This window comes from Physella acuta, unplaced genomic scaffold, assembly GCF_028476545.2.
Source record: "Physella acuta isolate Inbredline_101_S28 unplaced genomic scaffold, ASM2847654v3 ptg000148l, whole genome shotgun sequence".
Lineage (NCBI taxonomy): Eukaryota > Metazoa > Mollusca > Gastropoda > Physidae > Physella > Physella acuta.
In genome coordinates, this window is record NW_026731667.1 from 326,662 (window position 1) to 354,214 (window position 27,553).

At 40.5% G+C, this 27,553-nt stretch overlaps 2 protein-coding genes across 6 annotated transcripts; both read right to left on the reverse strand.

Annotated features, from left to right (window-relative positions):
• Positions 1-2,722: 2,722 nt before the first annotated feature.
• Positions 2,723-5,825, reverse strand: LOC131935518 (uncharacterized). Of its 3 annotated transcripts, none has more exons than XR_009385948.1 (3): positions 5,652-5,767; positions 4,303-4,557; positions 2,723-2,883 (listed from the first exon to the last, which is right to left on the reverse strand). XR_009385948.1 is itself a non-coding variant. In XM_059291940.1 (3 exons), the coding sequence occupies exons 1-3, from the start codon at positions 5,741-5,743 to the stop codon at positions 2,828-2,830; spliced, it is 351 nt and encodes a 116-aa protein (XP_059147923.1). In that variant the 5' UTR covers positions 5,744-5,825; the 3' UTR covers positions 2,723-2,827. The 3 variants fall into 3 exon arrangements, 1 of the variants encoding a protein (XP_059147923.1); XR_009385947.1 differs by having other exon boundaries at positions 5,648-5,766; XM_059291940.1 differs by having other exon boundaries at positions 5,704-5,825.
• Positions 5,826-7,740: 1,915 nt separating this feature from the next.
• On the reverse strand, positions 7,741-27,423 carry LOC131935521 (putative N-acetylated-alpha-linked acidic dipeptidase). 3 transcript variants are annotated; one of them, XM_059291950.1, is made up of 19 exons: positions 27,333-27,423; positions 26,113-26,483; positions 24,970-25,246; positions 23,873-23,995; positions 20,632-20,821; positions 20,073-20,169; positions 19,568-19,657; positions 18,782-18,867; positions 18,228-18,347; positions 16,664-16,749; positions 15,750-15,813; positions 15,428-15,495; positions 14,919-15,031; positions 14,696-14,786; positions 14,327-14,416; positions 12,318-12,486; positions 11,235-11,316; positions 9,862-9,954; positions 7,741-8,766 (listed from the first exon to the last, which is right to left on the reverse strand). In XM_059291950.1, the coding sequence occupies exons 2-19, from the start codon at positions 26,379-26,381 to the stop codon at positions 8,565-8,567; spliced, it is 2,310 nt and encodes a 769-aa protein (XP_059147933.1). In that variant the 5' UTR covers positions 26,382-26,483; positions 27,333-27,423; the 3' UTR covers positions 7,741-8,564. The 3 variants fall into 3 exon arrangements, with proteins under 3 accessions (XP_059147933.1, XP_059147935.1, XP_059147934.1); XM_059291952.1 differs by lacking the exon at positions 27,333-27,423 and adding an exon at positions 27,141-27,158; XM_059291951.1 differs by lacking the exon at positions 27,333-27,423 and having other exon boundaries at positions 26,113-26,540.
• Between the last annotated feature and the right edge of the window lie 130 nt (positions 27,424-27,553).

Here is a 27,553-nt window from a genome sequence, read left to right on the forward strand (position 1 = left end):
GCTGTGGTTGGTTAACCAGCAGCTAGTTCAGGCTGTGGTTGGTTAACCAGCAGCTAGTTCAGGCTGTGGTTGGTTAACCAGCAGCTAGTTCAGGCTGTGGTTGGTTAACCAGCAGCTAGTCCAGGCTGTGGTTGGTTAACCAGCAGCTAGTTCAGGCTGTGGTTGGTTAACCAGCAGCTAGTTCAGGCTGTGGTTGGTTAACCAGCAGCTAGTTCAGGCTGTGGTTGGTTAACCAGCAGCTAGTTCAGGCTGTGGTTGGTTAACCAGCAGCTAGTTCAGGCTGTGGTTGGTTAACCAGCAGCTAGTTCAGGCTGTGGTTGGTTAACCAGCAGCTAGTTCAGGCTGTGGTTGGTTAACCAGCAGCTAGTTCAGGCTGTGGTTGGTTAACCAGCAGCTAGTTCAGGCTGTGGTTGGTTAACCAGCAGCTAGTTCAGGCTGTGGTTGGTTAACCAGCAGCTAGTTCAGGCTGTGGTTGGTTAACCAGCAGCTAGTTCAGGCTGTGGTTGGTTAACCAGCAGCTAGTTCAGGCTGTGGTTGGTTAACCAGCAGCTAGTTCAGGCTGTGGTTGGTTAACCAGCAGCTAGTTCAGGCTGTGGTTGGTTAACCAGCAGCTAGTTCAGGCTGTGGTTGGTTAACCAGCAGCTAGTTCAGGCTGTGGTTGGTTAACCAGCAGCTAGTTCAGGCTGTGGTTGGTTAACCAGCAGCTAGTTCAGGCTGTGGTTGGTTAACCAGCAGCTAGTTCAGGCTGTGGTTGGTTAACCAGCAGCTAGTTCAGGCTGTGGTTGGTTAACCAGCAGCTAGTTCAGGCTGTGGTTGGTTAACCAGCAGCTAGTTCAGGCTGTGGTTGGTTAACCAGCAGCTAGTTCAGGCTGTGGTTGGTTAACCAGCAGCTAGTTCAGGCTGTGGTTGGTTAACCAGCAGCTAGTTCAGGCTGTGGTTGGTTAACCAGCAGCTAGTTCAGGCTGTGGTTGGTTAACCAGCAGCTAGTTCAGGCTGTGGTTGGTTAACCAGCAGCTAGTTCAGGCTGTGGTTGGTTAACCAGCAGCTAGTTCAGGCTGTGGTTGGTTAACCAGCAGCTAGTTCAGGCTGTGGTTGGTTAACCAGCAGCTAGTTCAGGCTGTGGTTGGTTAACCAGCAGCTAGTTCAGGCTGTGGTTGGTTCAAGTTGTAATCATCTGTTTATCAGTGGCAAAGGCAGGGGGAAATTCTATGGATTCTCTCATACACTTACACAATACATATATATCCTTATAATAAAAATAAAACAAAGCTGGTTGGACAACAAACATGATTTAAATATGAAAAAAGCTTTAAAATCTTCTGAATTTATCATAGAATATCATCCTCATGAACTGACAAAAAAAAAATAATGAGAATTTTAGACAAATTTGTATTCAAGTGGCTGTAATGTTCTAAACTGTGTGTCACTCTAAATATTTCAAATGATAGACATGACAGTCTAATGTAGCCAATTATATCAAGATATAAAAACTTGTGTTTATATATGTATGCATGTATGTATGCATGTCTATCATATATTCCCAAACACTTTTTGAGAAGTTAATGCAGTGGTTTGATGACATTGAAAATGTGTAAATTGTGTTGTCATTGACTAAGTATCTTTAAATTACCATGAGATAGCTGTGAATTGGGGGTCTCTGGGCAGTAAGGGTGGCCCCACCACCACCACCCCCTGCCTTTGCCAGCCGTTGATGTTGACTACTATTTGACTGTGCCATTATTATTGTTTTAACTCTACACCTGCTGTAAATGTGTGTTGCTATGGTTACTGTGTACATGGCTGGCCAATGATATTGTGTCAGATAGAATGACTGGTTCTTCTCTTGTACATAGTGGGTACATTTCTATTGGGATGATAAAATAAATTGTTTTCATCATTTCTCTTGATTCTGATCCCATTCATATTACTAGTAGTGTGACTGTTTTTAAAAATGTTTTCTGTGTTAGTAGCAAGGTAGTGGTGTTTTTTGTGGACTATACTCAACTATTTCAGGCCTTAATTATTTATTAAGGATTTATAAATCTTTGTTTAACTATGGAATTAGCTAATTTGGGATATAATTTAATTTGAAATAATAAGGCCTATTTGCGTAACGCAAGTTCCTTGCGCTGACTCTAAGACTAAGTAAAGTACTAACTCATTTTACACCTAATCGGAAGTGCCTAGATAGCTGAGATGATAGTGTAATAGTTACCATGGGGGCAATACGGGTTTGAGACACATCATATCTACGTAAAAAAATATTTTTTAAAGATGTGTATGATAAAGTTGCCTATCAGGACTTGGCAAGACACAGGGCAGGTGAAGTAGAGTTCACCTGTTTCTGTGACCTCAGCATATGAAGAGATAGTGTGGTCAGACCCATGTACAGCCGAAATTGGTGTTTTAAAAGTCAAACATGTCTAAGATGTGACGTCTTTTTGGGAAGATGTGTGACAATGGGAAGGGGAAAGAAAAAATCGTCAAACAAACGTGACGTCATTTATGGATGACCCCGAAACACAGGGTTATTTAAGAATAACGGGTAGTCTAGTCTTTTAAAAAAATCTAGATTAAGGTTAGGGTTTTAACTCCAGATAGTAGTTTAACCTTGGAGTAGGGATAGTTAAGATTGTACACCCCCCCGCTCTGTTCGGGCTTACATATTGTATACACGACCAGGACTTACAATAGCACACTGTATATACGACCAGACATGACATTAATTTAGTCAATATTTTAATACAGTTAATACAGATATGAAGTTAAAGAGGCAGAAGATTTAATTTAAGATGGCAGAGATGACACGTTTTTCCATTTTGAACTTTCAGCACATCAAAACTGTTACACTTGATGTCAATAGCACCAGCACCCAACTGGGAGCTGTAACAAAAATTGAATGTCATTAGCACCAGCACCCAACTAGGAGCTGTAACAAAAATTGAATGTCAATAGCACCAGCACCCAACTGGGAGCTGTAACAAAATTGGATGTCATTAGCACCAGCACCCAACCAAAACCTGATTCTAAATTAAGTGATCTCCCCTTAACTATACTTTTCTATAACTAACATTCAAGTTTTGGATGGCGATTGGGCTCAAGGAAGATAGAAGTTTGACACATAACCGCTAGATTTTTTTTCTTTATTATATAGAGAAAAATTAATTATTTATAAAGGCGAATAACTCTTAGAATTTGATATGTAAAATTTAAAAAATTGTAAAAGTTTTTGAGAAAAAAATTAGTAAAAATTGTGTAAAATACCCCCTCCGGATACCGGAAACTAGTGTTTCATCCAGACTTTTTTCTCTGGGGGGGGGGGGGGGGTCACTTGAAATTTTTTAGGGGGTGGTCAACATTTTCCGGGGAGGGGGGTGGGGGCGGACACTGGTAAAAGTATATATTTTCTATATATATAAATTGTTATATAAATCCATTTTATTGGGCCTAGGCCCCCCCCCCCCATCCCCGAAGAGATGCCTGGAAGAAACTGTCGGAAACTGCTCAAAAGTTTACAAATATCTATGTAAAAGAGCTAATATTTATAAATGTTATTTCATTCATCAAACTGAAACAGCACTGAAGTTATTGGTATTTTAGTAACGTCTTTTATGCTTAGAATTGTGTTGATTGTCAAAATATCATTTTCAAATTAATTAAGAATGTCTGCTTTGTAATAGTAATAGATAATAGAAACATTTTTCGGGCTAATGACTTCCAGGCAAGTGTCCCTTCGTACAAGTCCCTTTGAAAAATGGCCATCGAGTAAACGGCATTCAGACAAGAGTCTTTCCATAAAAAGTTCGACTCCATATTTGTCAATGTTAGACTAACCTTTGTACCAATGGCTGTGATTTGTCCATGTTATTGTTAAACTAACCTTTGGTTGTGATTTGTCCAAGTTAGACTAACCTTTGTACTAATGGATGTGATTAGACTAACCTTTGTACCAATGGCTGTGATTTGACTAACCTGTGTACCAATGGCTGTGATTTGTCCATGTTAGACTAACCTTTGTACCAATGGCTGTGATTTGACTAACCTTTGTACCTATGGCTGTGATTTGTTCATGTTAGACTAACCTTTGTACCAATGGCTGTGATTTGTCCATGTTAGACTAACCTTTGTACCAATGGCTGTAATTAGACCAACCTTTGTACCAATGGCTGTGATTTGACTAACCTTTGTATCAATGGCTGTGATTTGACCAACCTTTGTACCAATGGCTGTGATTAGACCAACCTTTGTACCAATGGCTGTGATTAGACCAACCTTTATACCAATGGCTGTGATTAGACCAACCTTTGTACGTCCATGCGCTGTTCTTGCTTGTTGACCTATAGCGTGTTCCGTACCTCCCACCTAAGGCGCTACCCGTGCCAGAAGAGCCGTCCGAAGAGCTGCCACTGTTAGAGGAGCCACCCCCGCCCCTTGAACCTCCCCCTTTGACCTTAGCTCCCGTGTCTGCAACCATCAAGGTCAGCATGAGCAGCAGCAGCAGTGTAACGTGCGTCATCCTCCGGTCTTCACGGGGCAAGCAAAGAACCGCCTGTGATCCTGGACAACAACACGTGCATTAGGTCATAGGTCGGCGTCAGCTGTTGAGTCTTTCGGACAGCTTTCAATGTAAAACATAGGCGTGTATACAGAGTTATATCGGGCCATGTAAAACATAGGCGTGCATACAGAGTTATATCGGGCCATGTAAAACATAGGCGTGCATACAGAGTTATATCGGGCCATGTAAAACATAGGCGTGTATACAGAGTTATATCGGGCCATGTAAAACATAGGCGTGCATACAGAGTTATATCGGGCCATGTACATCATAGGCGTGTATACAGAGTTATATCGGGCCATGTAAAACATAGGCGTGTATACAGAGTTATATCGGGCCATGTAAAACATAGGCGTGCATACAGAGTTATATTGGGCCATATATAGTTTGGTTTATGAACGTTTTAAGCGTTTGTTTATTTATTTTAAGAAACTGATCGGGGCATTTCCAACATTTTCAGTTAGGTATTTCAACATTGGTTTATAGCTGACCCAAGAGAAATCTGACCAATCACATAGTTAGACTATGTTTCCTATATTGCGCATTAATTAAATTTACAATATATCTCCTCAATGACAATAGCCTGTTGTTTCTACATAGACATCTAACAGTCGATATCATCAACCGAACCTGACAACATCATATTTACTCAGGGTCTGTTTATGTAGGTCTTGCCAATATGTCACTGGCAACTTGATACACTGTACAATAGAGGCGTAGCGATGGGGGGGGGTGGAGGCGGGGGGCGGACATATGTCCCCGGGCGCCGACCTTAGAGGGCGCCAAAATAGGTTGGAAAAAGTAATCGAAAGTTTGAGGGGGGGGATGGGGCAAATCAAAAGTTTGAGGCGAGGGTGCAAATCGAAAGTCTGTCCCCAGGCGCCGGGAAGGGTCGCTACGCCTCTGCTGTACAATTTAGATTTTTTTGAATGTGTGTTATTATTGTTTTACGTTATATATATATATATATATATATATATATATATATATATATATATATATATACATATATATATATATATACATACATACATACACATGTAAGTTTCGACAATAAAATCATCGGTTAGGGTAAAATAAAATACTTACGTACTTAGTGTGTGTACCTAGGCCTGAGAAAAATGTGATTTGAATAAAATGCGCACCTAGAGGCTGTGTCAATAGACGGCACACCACAGCAGGCATTGATCTGACACTCCCAGCTGTTTGATCAGCAGCCAGCAGCGTGGCGCAACCTCGCTAGCACGTCAAGCTGAAGACATCCACACGTCAAGGCTTCAAGTTAGCATTCGTAGTGGTACCCTCTAGACAGCTCTACAATATATGGTACTTTCTAGACAAACACACACACACACATAATACTCATATATATATATATATATATATATATATATATATATATATATATATATATATATATATATATATATATAATACATCTATATATATAATTCTCTTCTTGGAGACGTTAGAAAACAAGTTGTAAGCGCGCCTTGCAGTCCCCTCTCTTCCTCTCTAGGAAGTCTGGTGAGCTGTGGTTCACGCTAAATGTTTACAATCGTAAAGCCAAGTTTAGTGACGGCTATTAGGGGCAGATAATTTAGTTGAAACGCTTTTAAACTTAGGGGAGGTAGCTAAGAGGAGGCTGCTTTTAGGGGGGGGGGGGGTTAGGGGGAAAGGAGGGGGTTATCGTCCTTAACGACTTACTGATAGTGTTTAAAGCAAATATTTTCGGGGGGGGGGGGTGTAGACTTTCTTCTGGGGGGGGGGACGGGACACTGTTAAAAGTATATATTTTCTATATAAATTATGTAAATTTCATTTCGTTCGGGGGGGGGGGGGGGGTAGGGCGGTAGAATTTTTTCGGGGGGGGGGGGGTAAGCTTCCCGAAGAGATGCCTGGAAGAAACTCTGGTCATAGTGCAATACGTCTAAATTAATGATTTTAAAAAAAATATTGAACGTGTTGTAAAACAATTATATTTTTCAAACTTATAGTGATAATTGTCGGCATGTCCATTAAACAAAATAAAAATGTATCACCTGTCACAAAAATTCTAATTGTGTCTGAAAATTATTTACATTTAGTTCTTTACCACTCCTTACATCCCTTGATAAATTAGAAAAACACAATTACTTCCCTTTAGAAAAAAAACATTACAGCAGGGGAAGGGGGGTTTAAACTTTTTATTGAATTGATCAAGTGCAATGTGGTCGGTATTTTAAATACTGCCTTTTATTTATTTTATACTCTGAATGTACTGTCAGAGGTGTAGGGAAGCGAAGGCGGGGGGGGGGGGGGGGTGGTGCGAACCGCACCGGGTGACACCATTTAGGGGGTTGACACCAAGGCAAAAATAGCAAAATATATACATAAAAATGATAATTAAATAATTAAAATTAGAGTGAATTAAATAGTATTTTAAGAGGCAAAGTTGGGGTTCTATAGTCGTTTAGTAAGTTGTATCAGGCGTTTCCGCCGGCGTCTCAGCATGGTGCGATTTGGCGCCCTGAGCTTGACTATGAGCAGTATGCTTTTATGTTTGCATTTAAGTATGTTTATATTTGCGTTTATTTGCATTACTTTGGGTTATTGTTTGCGTTTAGGTTTGCGTTTGTGTTTAAATTTGTATTTGTGTTTGCTTTCTTGTTTGTGTTCTTTGTATTTGGGTTTTTGTTTGCGTTTGGGTTTGTGTTTTGTATTTGTATTTGTTTTCGTTTGATTTTTTGTTTGTGTTTATGTTTTCTTTGAGTTCGTGTTTGTGTTTGTTTTTCGGTTTGTGTTTTCGTTTTTTGTTTTTGTTTGTGTTTTATTTGTGTTTGTGTATTTTTTGGTTTTTTTTGTGTGTGTTTGGTTTTGGTTGGTTGTGGTTAGTGTTAATTTGATGTATTTCCTAAACCCGAACAATGCCGGGTGTATGCTGATTACTAAACAACAAGTCATCGTCCTTCGTACATATATATATATATATATATATATATATATATATATATATATATATATATATATAATATATATATATATATATATATATATATATATATATATATATATATATATATATATATATATATAACCGTCCAGAAAAAATACCCCCTGTACTTGCGAAATGGAGAAAGGTCCCTAGAGTGAATATTACATAACAAACACAATAATCTTGTCTTTTAAAATTTTTATTGATAAAAAATGCAATGGACGCCAGCGAGAAAACTCTCAAAGGTATTCGAGAGGTCCATAAATTCATTTAAAAATCATGCACGGCGTAGTTACAATTAATATGGTTATAAAATCCTGCCTGTCTGGTTTTTTTTTCGGAATTTACTAAAGATTGGATGTATTTGATGTTTTTAATTTTTTCGGTAACTAAATAAAAAAAAGCAGAAACAATATGGTTTTCAAGTGTAATGGCTACATAAACAATGGCATCCTGCTATTTGATAGGCCGCCATAAATTTTATTGTACACATTGTAAGCTAAAAAAAGAAAAAACTAGGTCATGGGGTTTATATTTGCATTGTTATTTAAAAACTCGATCTGCAAAGTTTTGTAAACAAAAAAACTATAAAGTGGGGCTGTCAGAAATCGATCACGGAGTTCCTGTACAGCCAATCAATGTTTGTCTTAAGAAAGTGAAACATCGGGTTATAACTTAGGCTTGATGAAATTTTCAAATAGAAATGTAGCCTTAATTAATTTTAGGCTTAAGTTTTTATTAAAATTTTATCTTTTATTATTTTTACGGTCCTAAATCTAAAAAAACACATTTTTATTCCATGTCAACAACATTACGGAAGGATTTTCGTCAACTCACTGGTGTCCATTATTGTATTATTATTAGCGTCAACTTCAGACGCAGAAAGAAAAGTCCGGACGTCTTTAAACCTGGTTGTCTTGACACAGACTTACAGGTAGGTTACATACAGACATGAAGAAAACAAGCACCACCGCTTGAACATAATGTTCGCTTTAACCAATCGTGGGCCGACAGCCAACATATGTGACCTGTTTACAGATATTCAGCCATAAAACCAGTGACGTCACGCAGCGTGGCACCAGCTGATTGGATAACTTGCAGGATGACAGCAAAATGCTGCCTCACTTGATCCCACCTCTCTGTGCTGTTGTCCACCTCAAACAGCAGGTCAACCAGTCCAGGGAAACTGCTGCCAGCATAGCCATCATTGGAGTTCTCAGCAAAGATAAGGTGCCTGCAAGGGAAACAACATTCACCTGAGGTATGAATATGTTTTTTTTTCTTGAACAAAATAAGACAAACTCTTTGTCAAGGAATATCTTCCAATGTTAATTGAAATGCCCACCCATCACGGAAAGAAATGGTGGCATGAAAGAAAAAAATGGTGGCATCACAGAAAGAAATGTCCACAGTAGAAATGTCCACAATAGAAATGTCCACAATAGAAATGTCCACAATAGAAATGTCCACAATAGAAATGTCCACAGTAGAAATGTCTACAATAGAAATGTCTACAATAGAAATGTCCACAATAGAAATGTCCACAATAGAAATGTCCACAATAGAAATGTCCACAATAGAAATGTCCACAATAGAAATGTCCACAGTAGAAATGTCTACAATAGAAATATCTACAATAGAAATGTCTACAATAGAAATGTCCACAATAGAAATGTCCACAGTAGAAATGTCCACAATAGAAATGTCCACAATAGAAATGTCCACAATAGAAATGTCCACAATAGAAATGTCTACAATAGAAATGTCCACAGTAGAAATGTCCACAATAGAAATGTCCACAATAGAAATGTCCACAATAGAAATGTCTACAATAGAAATGTCTACAATAGAAATGTCTACAATAGAAATGTCCACAATAGAAATGTCCACAATAGAAATGTCCACAATAGAAATGCCCACAATAGAAATGTCCACAATAGAAATGTCCACAATAGAAATGTCCACAATAGAAATGTCTACAATAGAAATGTCTACAATAGAAATGTCTACAATAGAAATGTCCACAACAGAAATGTCCACAGTAGAAATGTCCACAATAGAAATGTCTACAATAGAAATGTCAACAATAGAAATGTCTACAATAGAAATGTCCACAATAGAAATGTCCACAGTAGAAATGTCCACAATAGAAATCTCTACAATAGAAATGTCTACAATAGAAATGTCTACAATAGAAATGTCCACAATAGAAATGTCCACAATAGAAATGTCCACAATAGAAATGTCCACAATAGAAATGTCCACAATAGAAATGTCCACAATAGAAATGTCCACAATAGAAATGTCCACAATAGAAATGTCCACTTACTTCTTATAAGGACGGTTGGGGAGGCCCTCTGGTTCCAGAAATGCCCGCTCTAAAAGCATGATCTGGTCATTGACAGCTCGTACAGCCAGGGGACTGGGGAACAGCAACACGTCAGGTAAGTCGTGCTGTCCAACAGGACGTCAGGTAAGTCGTGCTGTCCAACAGGACGTCAGGTAAGTCGTGTTGTCCAACAGGACGTCAGGTAAGTCGTGTTGTCCAACAGGACGCTAGGTAAGTCGTGTTGTCCAACAGGACGTCAGGTAAGTCGTGCTGTCCAACAGGACGTCAGGTAAGTCGTGCTGTCCAACAGGACGTCAGGTAAGTCGTGCTGTCCAACAGGACGTCAGGTAAGTCGACAGGACGTCAGGTAAGTAGTGTTGTCCAACAGGACGTCAGGTAAGTCGTGTTGTCCAACAGGACGTCACGTAAGTCGTGTTGTCCAACAGGACGTCAGGTAAGTCGACAGGACGTCAGGTAAGTCGTGCTGTCCAACAGGACGTCAGGTAAGTCGTGCTGTCCAACAGGACGTCAGGTAAGTCGACAGGACGTCAGGTAAGTCGTGCTGTCCAACAGGACGTCAGGTAAATCGTGCTGTCCAACAGGACGTCAGGTATGTCGTGTTGTCCAACAGGACGTCAGGTAAGTCGTGCTGTCCAACAGGACGTCAGGAAAGTCGTGCTGTCGAACAGGACGTCAGGTAAGTCGTGCTGTCGAACAGGACGTCAGGTAAGTCGTGCTGTCCAACAGGACGTCATGTAAGTCGTGATGTCCAACAGGACGTCAGGTAAGTTGTGTTGTCCAACAGGACGTCAGGTAAGTCGTGCTGTCCAACAGGACGTCAGGTAAGTCGTGTTGTCCAACAGGACGTCAGGTAAGTCGTGTTGTCCAACAGGACGTCAGGTAAGTCGTGTTGTCCAACAGGACGTCAGGTAAGTCGTGTTGACCAACAGGACGTCAGGTAAGTCGTGTTCACCAACAGGACGTCAGGTAAGTCGTGTTGTCCAACAGGACGTCAGGTAAGTCGTGTTGTCCAACAGGACGTCAGGTAAGTCGACAGGACGTCAGGTAAGTCGTGTTGTCCAACAGGACGTCAGGTAAGTCGTGTTGTCCAACAGGACGTCAGGTTAGTCGACAGGACGTCAGGTAAGTCGTGTTGTCCAACAGGACGTCAGGTAAGTCGTGTTGTCCAACAGGACGTCAGGTAAGTCGTGTTGTCCAACAGGACGTCAGGTAAGTCGACAGGACGTCAGGTAAGTCGTGTTGTCCAACAGGACGTCAGGTAAGTCGTGCTGTCCAACAGGACGTCCGGACGACATTGTGTTGTCAAACATAAATTAATTTATTAATTAAATATTAAACAGCCCGTGACTTACTTCTTCTTGTTTACTTTCTGTAAGTTGTTTTCAAATGTTGATACATCAACGGAGAAGTTCCGTATCACTGTCTCTAGCAGATCTGTAAAGAGAAAACAGTCTCTAACACAAAAAGTAGCAAATAATGTGTATCTGTGACCTCTCAATGTCCACTCACCATAGCTGTGACCTCTCAATGTCCACTCACCATAGCTGTGACCTCTCAATGTCCACTCACCATAGCTGTGACCTCTCAATGTCCACTCACCATAGCTGTGACCTCTCAATGTCCACTCACCATAGCTGTGACCTCTCAATGTCCACTCACCATAGCTGTGACCTCAATGTCCACTCACCATAGCTGTGACCTCAATGTCCACTCACCATAGCTGTGACCTCTCAATGTCCACTCACCATAGTTGTGACCTCTCAATGTCCACTCACCATAGCTGTGACCTCTCAATGTCCACTCACCTTAGCTGTGACCTCTCAATGTCCACTCACCATAGCTGTGACCTCTCAATGTCCACTCACCATAGCTGTGACCTCTCAATGTCCACTCACCATAGCTGTGACCTCTCAATGTCCACTCACCATAGCTGTGACCTCTCAATGTCCACTCACCATAGCTGTGACCTCTCAATGTCCACTCACCATAGCTGTGACCTCTCAATGTCCACTCACCATAGCTGTGACCTCTGAATGTCCACTCACCATAGCTGTGACCTCTGAATGTCCACTCACCATAGCTGTGACCTCTCAATGTCCACTCACCATAGCTGTGACCTCTCAATGTCCACTCACCATAGCTGTGACCTCTCAATGTCCACTCACCATAGCTGTGACCTCTCAATGTCCACTCACCATAGCTGTGACCTCTGAATGTCCACTCACCATAGCTGTGACCTCTCAATGTCCACTCACCATAGCTGTGACCTCTCAATGTCCACTCACCATAGCTGTGACCTCTGAATGTCCACTCACCATAGCTGTGACCTCTCAATGTCCACTCACCATAGCTGTGACCTCTCAATGTCCACTCACCATAGCTGTGACCTCTCAATGTCCACTCACCATAGCTGTGACCTCTCAATGTCCACTCACCATAGCTGTCACCTAGATTTGAACTTAGCAGTTCGCCGTATTCCTTGTGGAGGATGACTCTCAGTTCTTCCAGACCTGTAGCGTAGTTGGTGACGTTCATGGGCAGTATCAGAGGGTCAGCAAGTGACCGGACCATCTCAGCTCCAAACTGGGCCATGGCCGCATGAAACTGGACACAAGAAGAAGAAACTTTGAGTTGAGGCTTTGTAAAAAAAAATGTACGTGTGGCAGATAGCAATAAATGTTAGCATGTTACTGATGTAACAGTGAACGGAAAAAAGTCACAGTATTTGTTAGGAAAAAAGTCAAAGAAAAAATTCAAAAAGGAAAAATTTTATCGGGAAAAAAGTCACAGAAATAAAGTCACAGAAACAAGTCACAAAAATCATTTTAAAAATATTTTGATTTAATTGTTGTTTATTGTTAAATTTTGAGTGCTTATTCATGTGGGTTTTGTTTTATTTTGATAGCATATGTGCAAACTTTAAAGCATTATAGTTTATAATAATGATAAATAAAAATATAATAAAAGATAATTTGCTACGTATTTAGATAAATAGGCGCTATAAAAATTAATTATAATTGTAACTTAGACACATCGTTATGTTTAGCATGTGTTTTTTGTTTTGATCCTAAGTTTTGTTATGTAATGAACGTGATAAATGTGGCAGTAAAGTTGGTTGAACTATTGCTGCGATGAAGGCAGCAAGTCACATTTACTACGATTTTATTTCATCTCACGATTTTTAAAGTTAGCATAAAATAAACCGGTAGTGATCTCCCCTAAACTTTCTCGAATATTCTTATATAAAACAACAGGGGATGGTAACTGGGGATAGAGTTATGATTTTTAATCCATTTTAAACACTTAAACTTTTAAAAATAGAATAGAATCTCATAAAAAAAGAATTGCGCACCAAGCGAACGCCGAATAAAGATGTGTATAATAGTGCGCAATATTATTAGTACTTTATAAATTAACATGCGTTTTTTGAAAAATCGGAAATAGCGTAAATTAGTACTTCCGGTCAACTGAAATTACTCAAAATTTGACAGAAGGTAGACAATTAGCTTTTACTTACATGTGAAATTTCATTTATCTATCTGAAATAGTACTCAAGTTATAGGCTTTTGAAAAATTCAAAGTAGAAAAAGTACAACTTCCGGTTATCGGAAATCGCTCAAAAAGTTGATACGGATCTACGATTTTGATAAAATACTTATATATGAATTTTCATCAACCTAGCTGTAACAGTACTCAAGTTATTGTGTTTACACACAGACAAACAGACAGACAGACACACACACACAGACATACGGACAAGATTGCAAAATTTTGTTTTTCCGTATCAGTGAGGTGTAAAACGTCGAGATTTGCAAAATCTCGATTTTTTTTTGCACGATTACAAGACTTTCTCTATACTTCGTATATACGAGAAAGTAAAAACACACTAAGAAAACCATTAAGTATTATATGTAGGCCTATAACGTAATTAAAACCTACACACTTCATACTAAATATTTAAAAAATAATAATGTTTGTGAAAGGGTGATACATTTTCTTTAATTTTGTTCAATGCACATGCCGTCAATTATAACACCTTCTATATTAATTTTTAAAATCATTAATTTAGACGAAGAGCACTTTAGAGATATAATTTCAACACTATGGCGATCAAGTCTTTTTTTTGCTGAATTCCTCTGTAATCATGGATCGCTGTCCGCGGTAACATACAGAATTCAACTTTATATATTAGATGGTTTGATAGCCTGACAGTGCCCAGGCAACACGCATCAAACCATCAGATGTTGCCCATGTCCCTCTCCCCACAGACGGCCCAAGGGACTGAACGTTCCCAAAACAAAATGTGCCGCAGAAACTGTAGAGAAGAAAACCAAGCTACCCCAGTTGGTAATCTATCGCCTAAGGGGCATCACTCGGTTGATTGAACAATTTTCTCTCCTAGATAGGATGCTGTCCCCGGCTCACAAGCCTCGTCTTGACTTACCTTAAACTCCCGATCAAACTGGTCCTTGACAATTTGGAAGGTTTCATACTCCGTGTGGTAGAGCGCATAGGACGAAACACTGTATCGTTTCTGTGGAGGTTGTACAATGTTACTGTGTACATACTTGATAGTTGTTTTAATAATGTTACTGTGTACTAGATAGTTGGTTTGACAATCTTACTGTGTACTAGGCACTTGTTTGACAGTCTTACTGTGTACTAGATAGTTGGTTTACAACGTTACTGTGTACTAGACACTTGTTTGACAGTCTTACTGTGTACTATAGTTATCCATTCGTGATATTGACAACAGCATATCATTCTATAACATGAACATGTTTAACTTCACTAAAGCAACAAGAGGAGGTACCTGGTCAAAAGTGTAGGTGGCATCAACTGCTGTGATGCCCGCCCTCTGGAGGAGGGGAGCGTAGTCACTATCTGATGCTAGGGAGGACATACTGGGGAAACATTAATTGATAAATCAATAGGGCACTGTTGATACTGGGGCACTATATTAATACATGGGCACAATTGTTGATACTGGGGCACTAGTTTGATATAGGGCAGACAACAGACAGAGAAACACCTACACAGGTTGGCCAGTTGTTTTGTTGTTGTCATCTAGGTCTGGTGTCACGTGTACCCAGGTGTCATATATGCTACGTCTGCCGGCCTTGACCTCATTAGGATTTGGGTTAGGAACCTTTCCATTGGACAATAAACCAACATTCAATTCTACATGTTAGGATGAACATGTTATAATCTGTGTGTATGACATTGGTCGTATGTGTATGACATGGGTTGTATGTGTATGACATTGGTTGTATGTGTATGACATTAGTTGTATGTGTATGACATTGGTTGTATGTGTATGACATTTGTTGTATGTGTATGACACTTGTTGTATGTGTATGACATTGGTTGTATGTGTATGACATTGGTTGTATGTGTATGACATTGGTTGTATGTGTATGACATTGGTTGTATGTGTATGACATTGGTTGTATGTGTATGACATTGGTTGTATGTGTATGACATGATTGTTTGTGTATAACACTGTTGTATGACAATATTGGTATGACTGTGTATGACGTCATACCTTCTTACATGCATCAATGACGACATTTCGCATCAACGGTGTAGCAGACACTTGAACAGTGTCATTACCTGAAACATCACACCACGCAGGTTAAATTGCTTTCATTAATCAAACATCCACCACCCTTGCCACATCCATCACTCAAACCACATCCACCATCATAAACCACACCATCCACCACCCTAACCACATCCACCACCCTAACCACACCATCCATCTCCCTAACCACATCCACCATCCTAACCACATCCACCACCCTAAACCACACCATCCACCATCCTAAACCACACCATCCACCACCATAAAGAGACAAAGGACCTACCATCCACAGCGATGTCAATGTTTACATAAGCCACCGCCCTCTCTCTCAGTGTAGCCACGTATTGCTTAAATCAGGAAAAATTCTTTATGATGAAACATACTTATCGTAACGTAACGTAACGTAACATAACGCAAGATAAACCAACGTAACGTAACGCAAGGTAAACCAACGTAACGTAACGCAAGGTAAACCAACGTAACGTAACGCAAGGTAAACCAACGTAAACCAACGTAACATAACGCAAGGTAAACCAACGTAACGTAACGCAAGGTAAACCAACGTAACGTAACGCAAGGTAAACCAACGTAAACCAACGTAACGTAACGCAAGGTAAACCAACGTAAACCAATGTAACGTAACGCAAAGTAAACCAACGTAAACCAACGTAGCGCAAGGTAAACCAACGTAACGTAACGCAAGGTAAATTAACGTAACGTAACGCAAAGTAAACCAACGTAGCGTAACGCAAGGTAAACCAACGTAACGCAAGGTAAACCAACGTAAACCAACGTAACGTTACGCAAGGTAAACCAACGTAAACCAACGTAACGTAACGCAAAGTAAACCAACGTAAACCAACGTAACGTAAGGTAAACCAACGTAACGTAACGCAAGGTAAACCAACGTAACGTAACGCAATGTAAACCAACGTAACGTAACGCAAGGTAAACCAACGTAACGTAACGCAAGGTAAACCAACGTAACATAACGCAAGGTAAACCAACGTAACGTAACGCAAAGTAAACCAACGTAACGTAACGCAAAGTAAACCAACGTTAACCAACGTAAACCAACGTAACGTAACGCAAGGTAAACCAACGCAACGTAAAGCAAGGTAAACCAACGTAGCGTAACGTAAGGTAAACCAACGTAACGCAAGGTAAACCAACGTAAACCAACGTAATGTAACTGACCTCTACCCATTCTGTGGAACCAATCAGTGCATACTCCTCAGCTCCCCAGGAACAAAACACAATAGATCGTCGTGGTCTCCACTGGCCTGAGGGATGGTAAACAATGTTATCAAATATTTACATATTTTGTTAAAAATATGTACCTAACAGTACCAGCACCTGTTTACCTGACTGTAGCAAACACCTGTTTACTTGACTGTACCAATACATGTTTACCTGACTATACCAATACATGTTTACCTGACTGTACCAATACATGTTTACCTGACTGTACCAATACATGTTTACCTGACTGTACCAATACATGTTTACCTGACTGTACCAATACATGTTTACCTGACTGTACCAATACCTGTTTACCTGACTGTACCAATACCTGTTTACCTGACTGTACCAAACACCTGTTTACCTGACTGTACCAATACCTGTTTACCTAACTGTACCAGCACCTGTTTACCTGACTGTACCAAACACCTGTTTACCTGACTGTACCAGCACCTGTTTACCTGACTGTACCAATACATGTTTACCTGACTGTACCAAACACCTGTTTACCTGACTGTACCAATACCTGTTTACCTGACTGTACCAAACACTTGTTTACCTGACTGTACCAATACCTGTTTACTTAACTGCACCAGCAACTCTTTACCTGACTGTACCAAACACCTGTTTACCTGACTGTACCAAACACCTGTTTACCTGACTGTACCAACACCTGTTTACCTAACTGTACCAAACACCAGTTTACCTGACTGTACCAATACATGTTTACCTGACTGTACCAAACACCAGTTTACCTGACTGTACCAATACATGTTTACCTGACTGTACCAAACACCTGTTTACCTGACTGTACCAGCAACTCTTTACCTAACTGTACCAAACACTTGTTTACCTGACTGTACCAAACACCTGTTTACCTGACTGTACCAATACATGTTTACCTGACTGTACCAAACACCTGTTTACCTGACTGTACCAAACACCTGTTTACCTGACTGTACCAAACACCTGTTTACCTGACTGTACCAGCAACTCTTTACCTAACTGTACCAAACACCTGTTTACCTGACTGTACCAAACACCTGTTTACCTGACTTTACTAGCACCTGTTTACCTAACTGTACCAAACACCTGTTTACCTGACTGTACCAATACATGTTTACCTAACTGTACCAAACACCTGTTTACCTGACTGTACCAAACACCTGTTTACCTGACTGTACCAGCAACTCTTTACCTAACTGTACCAAACACTTGTTTACCTGACTGTACCAAACACCTGTTTACCTGACTGTACCAAACACCTCTTTACCTGACTGTACCAAACACCTGTTTACCTGACTGTACCAAACACCTGTTTACCTGACTTTACTAGCACCTGTTTACCTAACTGTACCAAACACCTGTTTACCTGACTTTACTAGCACCTGTTTACCTAACTGTACCAATACATGTTTACCTAACTGTACCAGCAACTCTTTACCTGACTGTACCAAACACCTGTTTACCTGACTGTACCAAACACCTGTTTACCTGACTGTACCAAACACCTGTTTACCTGACTGTACGAGCTCCCCCATGACCCTGGCCACCTCCAACATAACGGCTGTACCACTGGAGGGGTCAATGGCCCCATAGATCCAGGCGTCACGATGGTTACCAATGAGAACGTAGCGATCTGTAAACAAATCAGATGGTCACTACTTGACCACTATACCAGTTTTAAAACATGCTATATATGGCTGTAAGTATAAACTCAACTTGATGTCATGATAAATTCACCTGGATGTCAGTATAAACTCACCTGGATGGCAGTATAAACTCACCTGGATGTCAGTATAAACTCACCTGGATGTCAGTATAAACTCACCTGGATGTCAGTATAAACTCACCTGTATGTCAGTATAAACTCACTTGGATGTCAGTATAAACTCACCTGGATGGCAGTATAAACTCACCTGGATGTCAGTATAAACTCACCTGGATGTCAGTATAAACTCACCTGGATGGCAGTATAAACTCACCTGGATGTCAGTATAAACTCACCTGGATGTCAGTATAAACTCACCTGGATGTCAGTATAAACTCACCTGGATGTCAGTATAAACTCACCTGGCTCGACGAATCCTCTGATGATACCAAACACATTGTCAGCTTTAGCTCTCTCGTTTTTGGATGTGACATTCAACTCAATTTTCCTGGGATAATAAATAATTCAAATCAATTTTCCTGCGACAATAAATAATTTGAATCAATTTTCCTGTGACAATAAATAAAGAGCTTTACATATTGTTTTTTTTTTATTATTATTGCGAGACATGGACTTTCTCCATCTGTAGTAAAAAAAGGGCTGGTCTTGATGAACTTACCAGCCTGGGTGAATGAAGGTAGGTCCTAGGTGGTAGGTCACGTTCAGACAGACACACACACACACATGAACTTACCAGTCTGGGTGTATGAAGGTAGGTCCTAGGTGGTAGGTCACGTTCAGACAGACACACACACACACATGAACTTACCAGTCTGGGTGTATGAAGGTAGGTCCTAGGTGGTAGGTCACGTTCAGACAGACACACACACACACATGAACTTACCAGTCTGGGTGTATGAAGGTAGGTCCTAGGTGGTAGGTCACGTTCAGACAGACAGACACACACACACACACATGAACTTACCAGCCTGGGTGTATGAAGGTAGGTCCTAGGTGGTAGGTCACGTTCAGACAGCCACACACACACATGAACTTACCAGCCTGGGTGTATGAAGGTAGGTCCTAGGTGGTAGGTCACGTTCGGACAGACACACACACACACACATGAACTTACCAGCCTGGGTGTATGAAGGTAGGTCCTAGGTGGTAGGTCACGTTCAGACAGCCACACACACACATGAACTTACCAGCCTGGGTGTATGAAGGTAGGTCCTAGGTGGTAGGTCACGTTCAGACCACCCTGCCAACTAGATGGTGCTGGGGGTCCCGACATTGACCTGGGGGAGGAGAGGTGAATCAAAATCAGTTGAGACTAGAACAACCGCACGAACACAAACTTGATAGGCTGCCACTATCCCACACATACCTACCACTATACTATACATACCTGCCACTATCCCACACATACCTACCACTATCACACACATACCTGCCACTATCCCACACATACCTGCCACTATCCCACACATACCTGCCACTATCCCACACATACCTGCCACTATCCCACACATACCTGCCACTATCCCACACATACCTGCCACTATTCCACACACAATATCTAACTATCCCACACATACCTGCCACTATTCCACACACAATATCTAACTATCCCACACATACCTGCCATTATCCCACACATACCCGCCACTATCCCACACATACCTGCCACTTATAAATGTTCTAAAATCTTACTTGATTATGTGAATGGCAGCCCCATAGCCGATGGGATGAGAAGGAATTTTGGGCAGTGGAGGTTTGACTTCCTCTTCAGGATAACGATAAGCGAGATCTAAAGGACACGCATGAAGGGTTTAAAGTTTTAGGTTTCAGAATAACGGAAGGCAAGAACTAAAGGACACACATGAAGGGTTTAAAGTTTTAGGTTTCAGAATAATGGAAGGCAAGAACTAAAGGACACTTGAAGGGTTTAAAGTTTTAGGTTTCAGAATAATGGAAGGCGAGACCTAAAGGACACGCATGAATGATTTTCTTGTTATTCACTGTAGCTTTAATTTCACTTTATCTAGTCTTTGATGGCACGCATCCTTTATCTAATGTTTGTTGGATTGCCTTGTATACCTACTGTTTGTTGGATGGCCTTGTATACCTACTGTTTGTTGGATGGCCTTGTATACCTACTGTTTGTTGGATGACCTTGTATACCTACTGTTTGTTGGATGGCCTTGTATACCTACTGTTTGTTGGATGGCCTTGTATACCTACTGTTTGTTGGATGGCCTTGTATACCTACTGTTTGCTGGATGGCCCGGGGTCAGCGGATCCCCGTCCCCCGTGAAGACGGTCCCCCTCTGCGAGCCAGTGGGGGGCAGCCACCAAGTGTCTGGGTAGACCCGTGGGTCACCGCTCTTCATCCCCGTGTAGTCGGCTGGGTCAGAGAACATGATGACGCCAGTAGCGCCATGTTTGTTGGCTATGTCCACCTGTTCAAAAAAATCATATATATATATATATATATATATATATATATATATATATATATATATATATATATATATATATATATAATTATAAATGTTGACGGGCGAATATATTATTTGTATTATTATATTTTTGTGTGCGAATCGGTGCGTGAATGTTCTGCTGTACAGCGGCTGCGGGGTTTCCCTTCCGGCCAGGTATTTACGGCCGACTGACCGCTTGGGTCGAGAATGTATTGTAGGTTGTTTCTGAGGTTTTTTTTTTTTATTTTTTACAATATTGTATTTTTATGTGTGAGATATGAAAGCGGCTGCCGATGAGTTTCTTGTTTCATTTCTTTTTCGTCTAAAACGAGATTGTGGATATCGGCAGATCTTGTAGGCTACACACGTGGTGTGTGTTTTTTTATTGATTCAAAATGTGTTTTTGTACTTTCTGAATCCAGCCAAATGGTTTATTTGGATGTTTCCTAAACTGGTGAGAACGTGTGTGTGTTTTAATAGTATTTTACTTTATTATTTATATGCTTTATTGTTATCGTTAGTTCCCCACGATAACTAAGTTTGGCTAGTTGATTTTCGTGGTTGTCCTAGATAGTAATTGGTACATTTTAGTTCGAGTTTTAGGTTGCTTTAAAATTAATGTGTGATGTTTCTTGCAACGTCATGTTGGGCATTATTTGCTTTGTGTCTGCCTTCATTGGGGCCTTAGCGGGGTGTGTTAACTTAATTGTTACCTATGTGGATGTTGTGTAGGTAGACCAATGGTTTCGGGCTGCTCCTTATGTAGGTGAAGTTGGTTCTACCATGATTTCATTACACGTGATTTTTAATTTGATAGTTAAATTGTATGTACTATAATTATCATCCTATGGTTGGGTACCATGGCGTTCTCGGTAAGACTGTGGTTCGGATTTTTAAAGAATTGATTTTAGTATTTTAAATTTGTAGTAGTAGGGATTAGTATTTTACTCGAAGTTTTAGCTAGTTATCTTTAGTAGTAGTAAGTAGTATTTTCCCACGTTTTCTTTAACTTGCTTTCGCGTCTGTTTGTTTGTTTGTTTGTTTGGTTCTCCAATCAAATCTTGCGATCAAAATTTCGGGCACTTCCCAGTTAGCTAGCGCGCTGAAATTTTCAGGGAAGCTTTGTTTCCGATGACAATAGAATATTCAATTGTTATTATTACTAAATTGATCCATGGAAAATTTGTATTGATCATTTTAGGCCCCTATATATTTGTACAAAAAAGGGACATAACCTAGTAATTGTATTTTGATGAAAACAAGGTTCGGTATTCTCCCTCTTTTGGCTTACTGAGTAGTGGTCACGCGGTGTTTGTGTACAAACAACGGTGAAAAAAAACGGCAACACAGAAAAAAGGTCGATTGGAAAAGGCACGTGTTTTTTACGAGTTGTCTTCGTTTACCCAAAAAAAAACAGTGAATGCGAGAAGATAAAATCGATAGCAAGATTTGAATGCAAACAAACAGACAAAGACTAAAAAGTAGACAATAATTATCATTAAAAAAGTTTTAAAAAACCCACGTTTTCTGATTGAACTAAAAGTAGAAAATAAATGCTATACATCACAATAATGCAAGCAATCACTCTACTATAGCGATGAAAAACGTGGGGCGCCGTGATTTTCTTACAGTTGTTAATACTGTTGACTCTCTACAAGCTCCCTAATAAAACTCAATAGTATTATCTAATCTATAGTAATATAACTTTTACATCTTATATTAACAATGACCGATAAAAAACTTTTACTTTGGCGCCCCACGTTTTTCATCGCTTATAGTAGAGTGATTACTTGCATTATTGTGATGTATAGAATTTATTTTCTACTTTTTAGTTCAATCAGAAAACGTGGGTTTTTAAAAACTTTTTTAATGATAATTATTAAACATGTGTAGGCCAATATATTTATGTATATATTTTCTGTGCAATAAATTCATGTTTCCTTGTTCTTTTCTCTCCCCCACCCTCTCTCAAGAGAGGTTGCTTTGGCAACTAGGCAGGGTGTTTTGTATGTATTGTTTTGGATGTTTTGTTTGTATGGCATGTGTGTTTGGTGCGGATATTTTGTTTGTATGACATGTGTGTTTGGTGCGGATATTTTGTTGGTATGACATGTGTGTTTGGTGCGGATGTTTTTTTTTGTATGACATGTGTGTTTGGTGTAGATGTTTTATTTGTATGGCATGTGTGTTTGGTGCGGATGTTTTGTTTGTATGGCATGTGTGTTTGGTGCGGATGTTTTGTTTGTATGGCATGTGTGTTTGGTGCGGATATTTTGTTTGTATGACATGTGTGTTTGGTGCGGATGTTTTTTTTTGTATGACATGTGTGTTTGGTGTAGATGTTTTATTTGTATGGCATGTGTGTTTGGTGCGGATGTTTTGTTTGTATGGCATGTGTGTTTGGTGCGGATGTTTTGTTTGTATGGCATGTGTGTTTGGTGCGGATGTTTTGTTTGTATGGCATGTGTGTTTGGTGCGGATGTTTTGTTTGTATGGCATGTGTGTTTGGTGCGGATGTTTTGTTTGTATGGCATGTGTGTTTGGTGCGGATGTTTTGTTTGTATGGCATGTGTGTTTGATGCGGATGTTTTGTTTGTATGACATGTGTGTTTGATGCGGATGTTTTGTTTGTATGACATGTGTGTTTGGTGCGGATGTTTTACAGCTTTTCGATTGCCGTGGGGGATGAGGAAGTTTGTCGTTCAGAGACCTAGACTATCCGAGGCATCGAAAGTTGTGTTCTTGAGTTCTGTCCGATTGTTTGGTTAGATGTTTGTATAGTATATTTTGTTTAGTCTTTATTCACTCCTTGAGTCTTTTGTTGAATTAACTTTTTTTTTTACATTTTGTTCCATTCTTTTACTTTAATAAATTTTTATAAACTCTTAGATTTTTGTTTTATTTTAGTTTACACTAAGGTTAAGATTTTAACCAGTCTGGGTTCAGCCGCACTTGCACTGACTGGATTATTTATATATAGGGACGTAGATATAGTTGCTACTATTAAGGACCATGAAGAGACCGACTGACCTTGTCGCCACGATAGATCATCCCATACTTGACCAAGACAAGGTTTCCGGTCACCGTGACATTGTGCTCCCTCAGGACCTGGTAATCTTCGTCTCGTCCGTACCCAGCAAACACGATGTTACCCTGGGGATGACAAACACGATGTTACCCTGGGGATGGGAAACACGATGTTACCCTGGGGATAACAAACACGATGTTACCCTGGGGATGACAAACACGATGTTACCCTGGGGATGACAAACACGATGTTACCCTGGGGATGACAAACACGATGTTACCCAGGGGATGACAAACACGATGTTACCCTGGGGATGACAAACACGATGTTACCCTGGGGATGGGAAACACGATGTTACCCTGGGGATGGGAAACACGATGTTACCCTGGGGATGACAAACACGATGTTACCCTGGGGATGACAAACACGATGTTACCCTGGGGATGACAAACACGATGTTACCCTGGGGATGACAAACACGATGTTACCCTGGGGATGACAAACACGATGTTACCCTGGGGATGGGAAACACGATGTTACCCTGGGGATGACAAACACGATGTTACCCTGGGGATGACAAACACGATGTTACCCTGGGGATGGGAAACACGATGTTACCCTGGGGATGACAAACACGATGTTACCCTGGGGATGACAAATACGATGTTACCCTGGGGATGACAAACACGATGTTACCCTGGGGATGACAAACACGATGTTACCCTGGGGATGACAAACACGATGTTACCCTGGGGATGACAAACACGATGTTACCCTGGGGATGACAAACACGATGTTACCCTGGGGATGACAAACACGATGTTACCCTGGGGATGACAAACACGATGTTACCCTGGGGATGACAAACACGATGTTACCCTGGGGATGACAAACACCATGTTACCCTGGGGATGAATAAACTTTTGGTAGAAAGGATTTCGATTTGTTTAGAAACATATCAAAAAGGAACATTTTGCAGATACAATTTATTTGCTTTAGCAGAAGACTATTTTTGATATCTATAATAGATATCAAGGATCTACTTTAATCTACAACAACAAACACCAACTTACACCAACCTACACCAACCTGCACCAACCTGCACTAGGCTACTAGGCGAGTACGCATGAAATGGCGGAACGACATCCCGAAGAGCCGATATGTCGCTGTCGTCGCTTTTGGCGTCGTAGATGATGTGGTTGCTAGCGTTGATCAGCCGAACAGAGTTGGGGGTCTGCAAGTCTGGGTAGGACAACAGAACATCGTAGGGCGTGGTCTGGACACCCAGACCGGCACTTCGAAATCTGGACTTCAACAGCTCAACCAGCTCCATGTCGTTTTCTCTGCCAGCAATGTGAGGTTTCTGTGACAACAGTCTGAAAGTTGAAACAGCCAACCATTTTTATGTAAGGGTTCTTGGACAACAGTCTGAAAGTTGAAACAGCCAACCATTTTTATGTGAGGTTTCTGGGACAACAGTCTGAAAGTTGAAACAGCCAACCATTTTTATGTGAGGTTTCTGGGACAACAGTCTGAAAGTTGAAACAGCCAACCATTTTTATGTGAGGGTTCTGTGACAACAGTCTGAAAGTTGAAACAGTCAACCATTTTTATGTGAGGGTTCTGTGACAATAGTCTGAAAGTTGAAACAGCCAACCATTTTTATGTGAGGGTTCTGTGACAACAGTCTGAAAGTTGAAACAGTCAACCATTTTTATGTGAGGTCTTTTAGGACAACAGTCTGAAAGTTGAAACAGCCAACCATTTTTAAGTGAGGGTTCTGTGACAACAGTCTGAAAGTTGAAACAGCCAACCATTTTTATGTGAGGTCTTTTAGGACAACAGTCTGAAAGTTGAAACAGCCAAATTTTTTTATGTGAGGGTTCTGTGACAACAGTCTGAAAGTTGAAACAGCCAACCATTTTTATGTGAGGTTTTTTAGGACAACAGTCTGAAAGTTGAAACAGCCAATCATTTTTATGTGAGGGTTCTGGGACAACAGTCTGAAAGTTGAAACAGCCAACCATTTTTATGTGAGGGTTCTGGGACAACAGTCTGAAAGTTGAAACAGCCAACCATGAGGTTGTGAGATGCGTTATCAGCGTTATGCAAAAAGTGAAGCGTCATCAGTGCTTTGTACAAATGTAATGAATGATGCGTCATAATTGCTATGTAGGCCTACCAATGAAATGAAGCGTCACCAGTGCTGTGTAAAAATGAATAAAGCGTCAGCAGTACATACCTCAAATTTTCCTCAATCCTCGAGGCTTGGATGCCGTCTATGATTTTCTGAGCGATGGCCGGGTCGGCGTCAGAGACCAGACCAGCTGGGACGCCGGACAGGTACAGACCGTCCTGCTCCTGGCCGATGGCGAATGTCCCCACCAGCAGACCGATGGCCAGTCCAAGAGCCAGGGCCGCCACAAGGATGACAATCTGGACCACTCTCCGGCTCCTCATTGGCTGTTTGAAGAGGGCGTCAGATGAGGAGTCGAGCTCCACGCCACTCATCTTTACCACACAAGAAGTCTGCCACTAAGATGTATTTGGTGCCACCACACAAGTCTAAGATGTATATGGCGACCAGATAGCTCACGCAGGCATCATATGGGCCTGATTTATCGATATTGGAGTTAAACGTTGCTTCGTCCTAGGTCCATACAAGTATGTCGGTATTTGTCATAATATGTAAATGATTAAGTGAAAGTAAGTCAAACTTAAGAACAAAAAATTAATAAAAACAAAACAACAACACTAGATTAGTTTACTTTGAAGCAATCTTTATTTTCAGCTATAACCCCAACAAATATTTCAAACACTAGTTTAGTTTACTTTGAAGCAATATTTATTTTCAGCTATAACCCCAAAAAATATTTCAAAGAAGAGCACAGAAATGAATTTTTTTATTTTTACCAAACAGCACTATTAAGTCACACAGAGGTCAAAATAGTACAACTATGTACTACGTTTAGCACTAATGTGTTGATTTGTACAGTTATTAGTTTTTCTATTAAATCAGTCCTCTACGCTTTTAATTGCTGTGAAATTAATTATATCCACTCAAAATACTTAAGGCTCTAGAAAACCGTTTAGGGAATGTAAACACTTGCTTGTTCTCTAACCCACCAAGAATTTCTCGCTTAGAGTTTGCCGCAGCGATTGATGTAGGGTCAGGCTACTGAAAATATACTGCTCTATGTCAAAAACTAAAAGTTGAGCAATGATTTTACTTATATCAATACAGTAGGACGGTGCTTACAAACTTTTTACCTTTGTCTTCTACTGCTCTATCTCGTCTACGGTCAGTACTATGACGGGGTTAAAGGTCGAGCTGTTGCTTCCTTCTCTACTAGTCCCTGTACCAAACTCGTGACTTTCGGTTAGCTAGCACTTGGTCTAAATTCTTACATTTTGTGGTGTTCTGCTATAAAGCTAACCTTTGTGTTCTATTGATAAACTTACTTGTATGCTCTATAGACGCAAGTATACAGCGCTTGGCTTTCCAGCAGGTCCGATTGTCACGTCTAACACTTCTTGTATTAGCCGCTCTCATACGTCCTCTAATCATAAATATTGACTAGACCGTAAACTTGTCAAAACCGTTTGCAAAACGATAAGCAGAATTATTTCAAGAAGCAACATATTATTGAGCTTTCATAGGCGGTGTTGTGTGTGAATCCTCC

Bases quoted from the DNA above. Each gene is read 5' to 3' on its own strand.
- LOC131935518 (XM_059291940.1), bottom strand. From the start codon at position 5,743: ATGCCTGCTGTGGTGTGCCGTCTATTGACACAGCCTCTAG. The intron at 4,558-5,703 runs GTGCGCATTTTA...GTTGTTGTCCAG, and splicing joins TCTATTGACACAGCCTCTAG to GATCACAGGCGGTTCTTTGC. The intron at 2,884-4,302 runs GTTGGTCTAATC...TTTTTGTTACAG, and splicing joins CAGCGCATGGACGTACAAAG to CTCCCAGTTGGGTGCTGGTG.
- LOC131935521 (XM_059291950.1), bottom strand. From the start codon at position 26,381: ATGAGTGGCGTGGAGCTCGACTCCTCATCTGACGCCCTCTTCAAACAG. The intron at 19,658-20,072 runs GTAAGATTTTAG...CTCCTCCCCCAG, and splicing joins GCTGCCATTCACATAATCAA to GTCAATGTCGGGACCCCCAG. The intron at 15,496-15,749 runs GTAGGTCCTTTG...GTGATGTTTCAG, and splicing joins CATTGACATCGCTGTGGATG to GTAATGACACTGTTCAAGTG.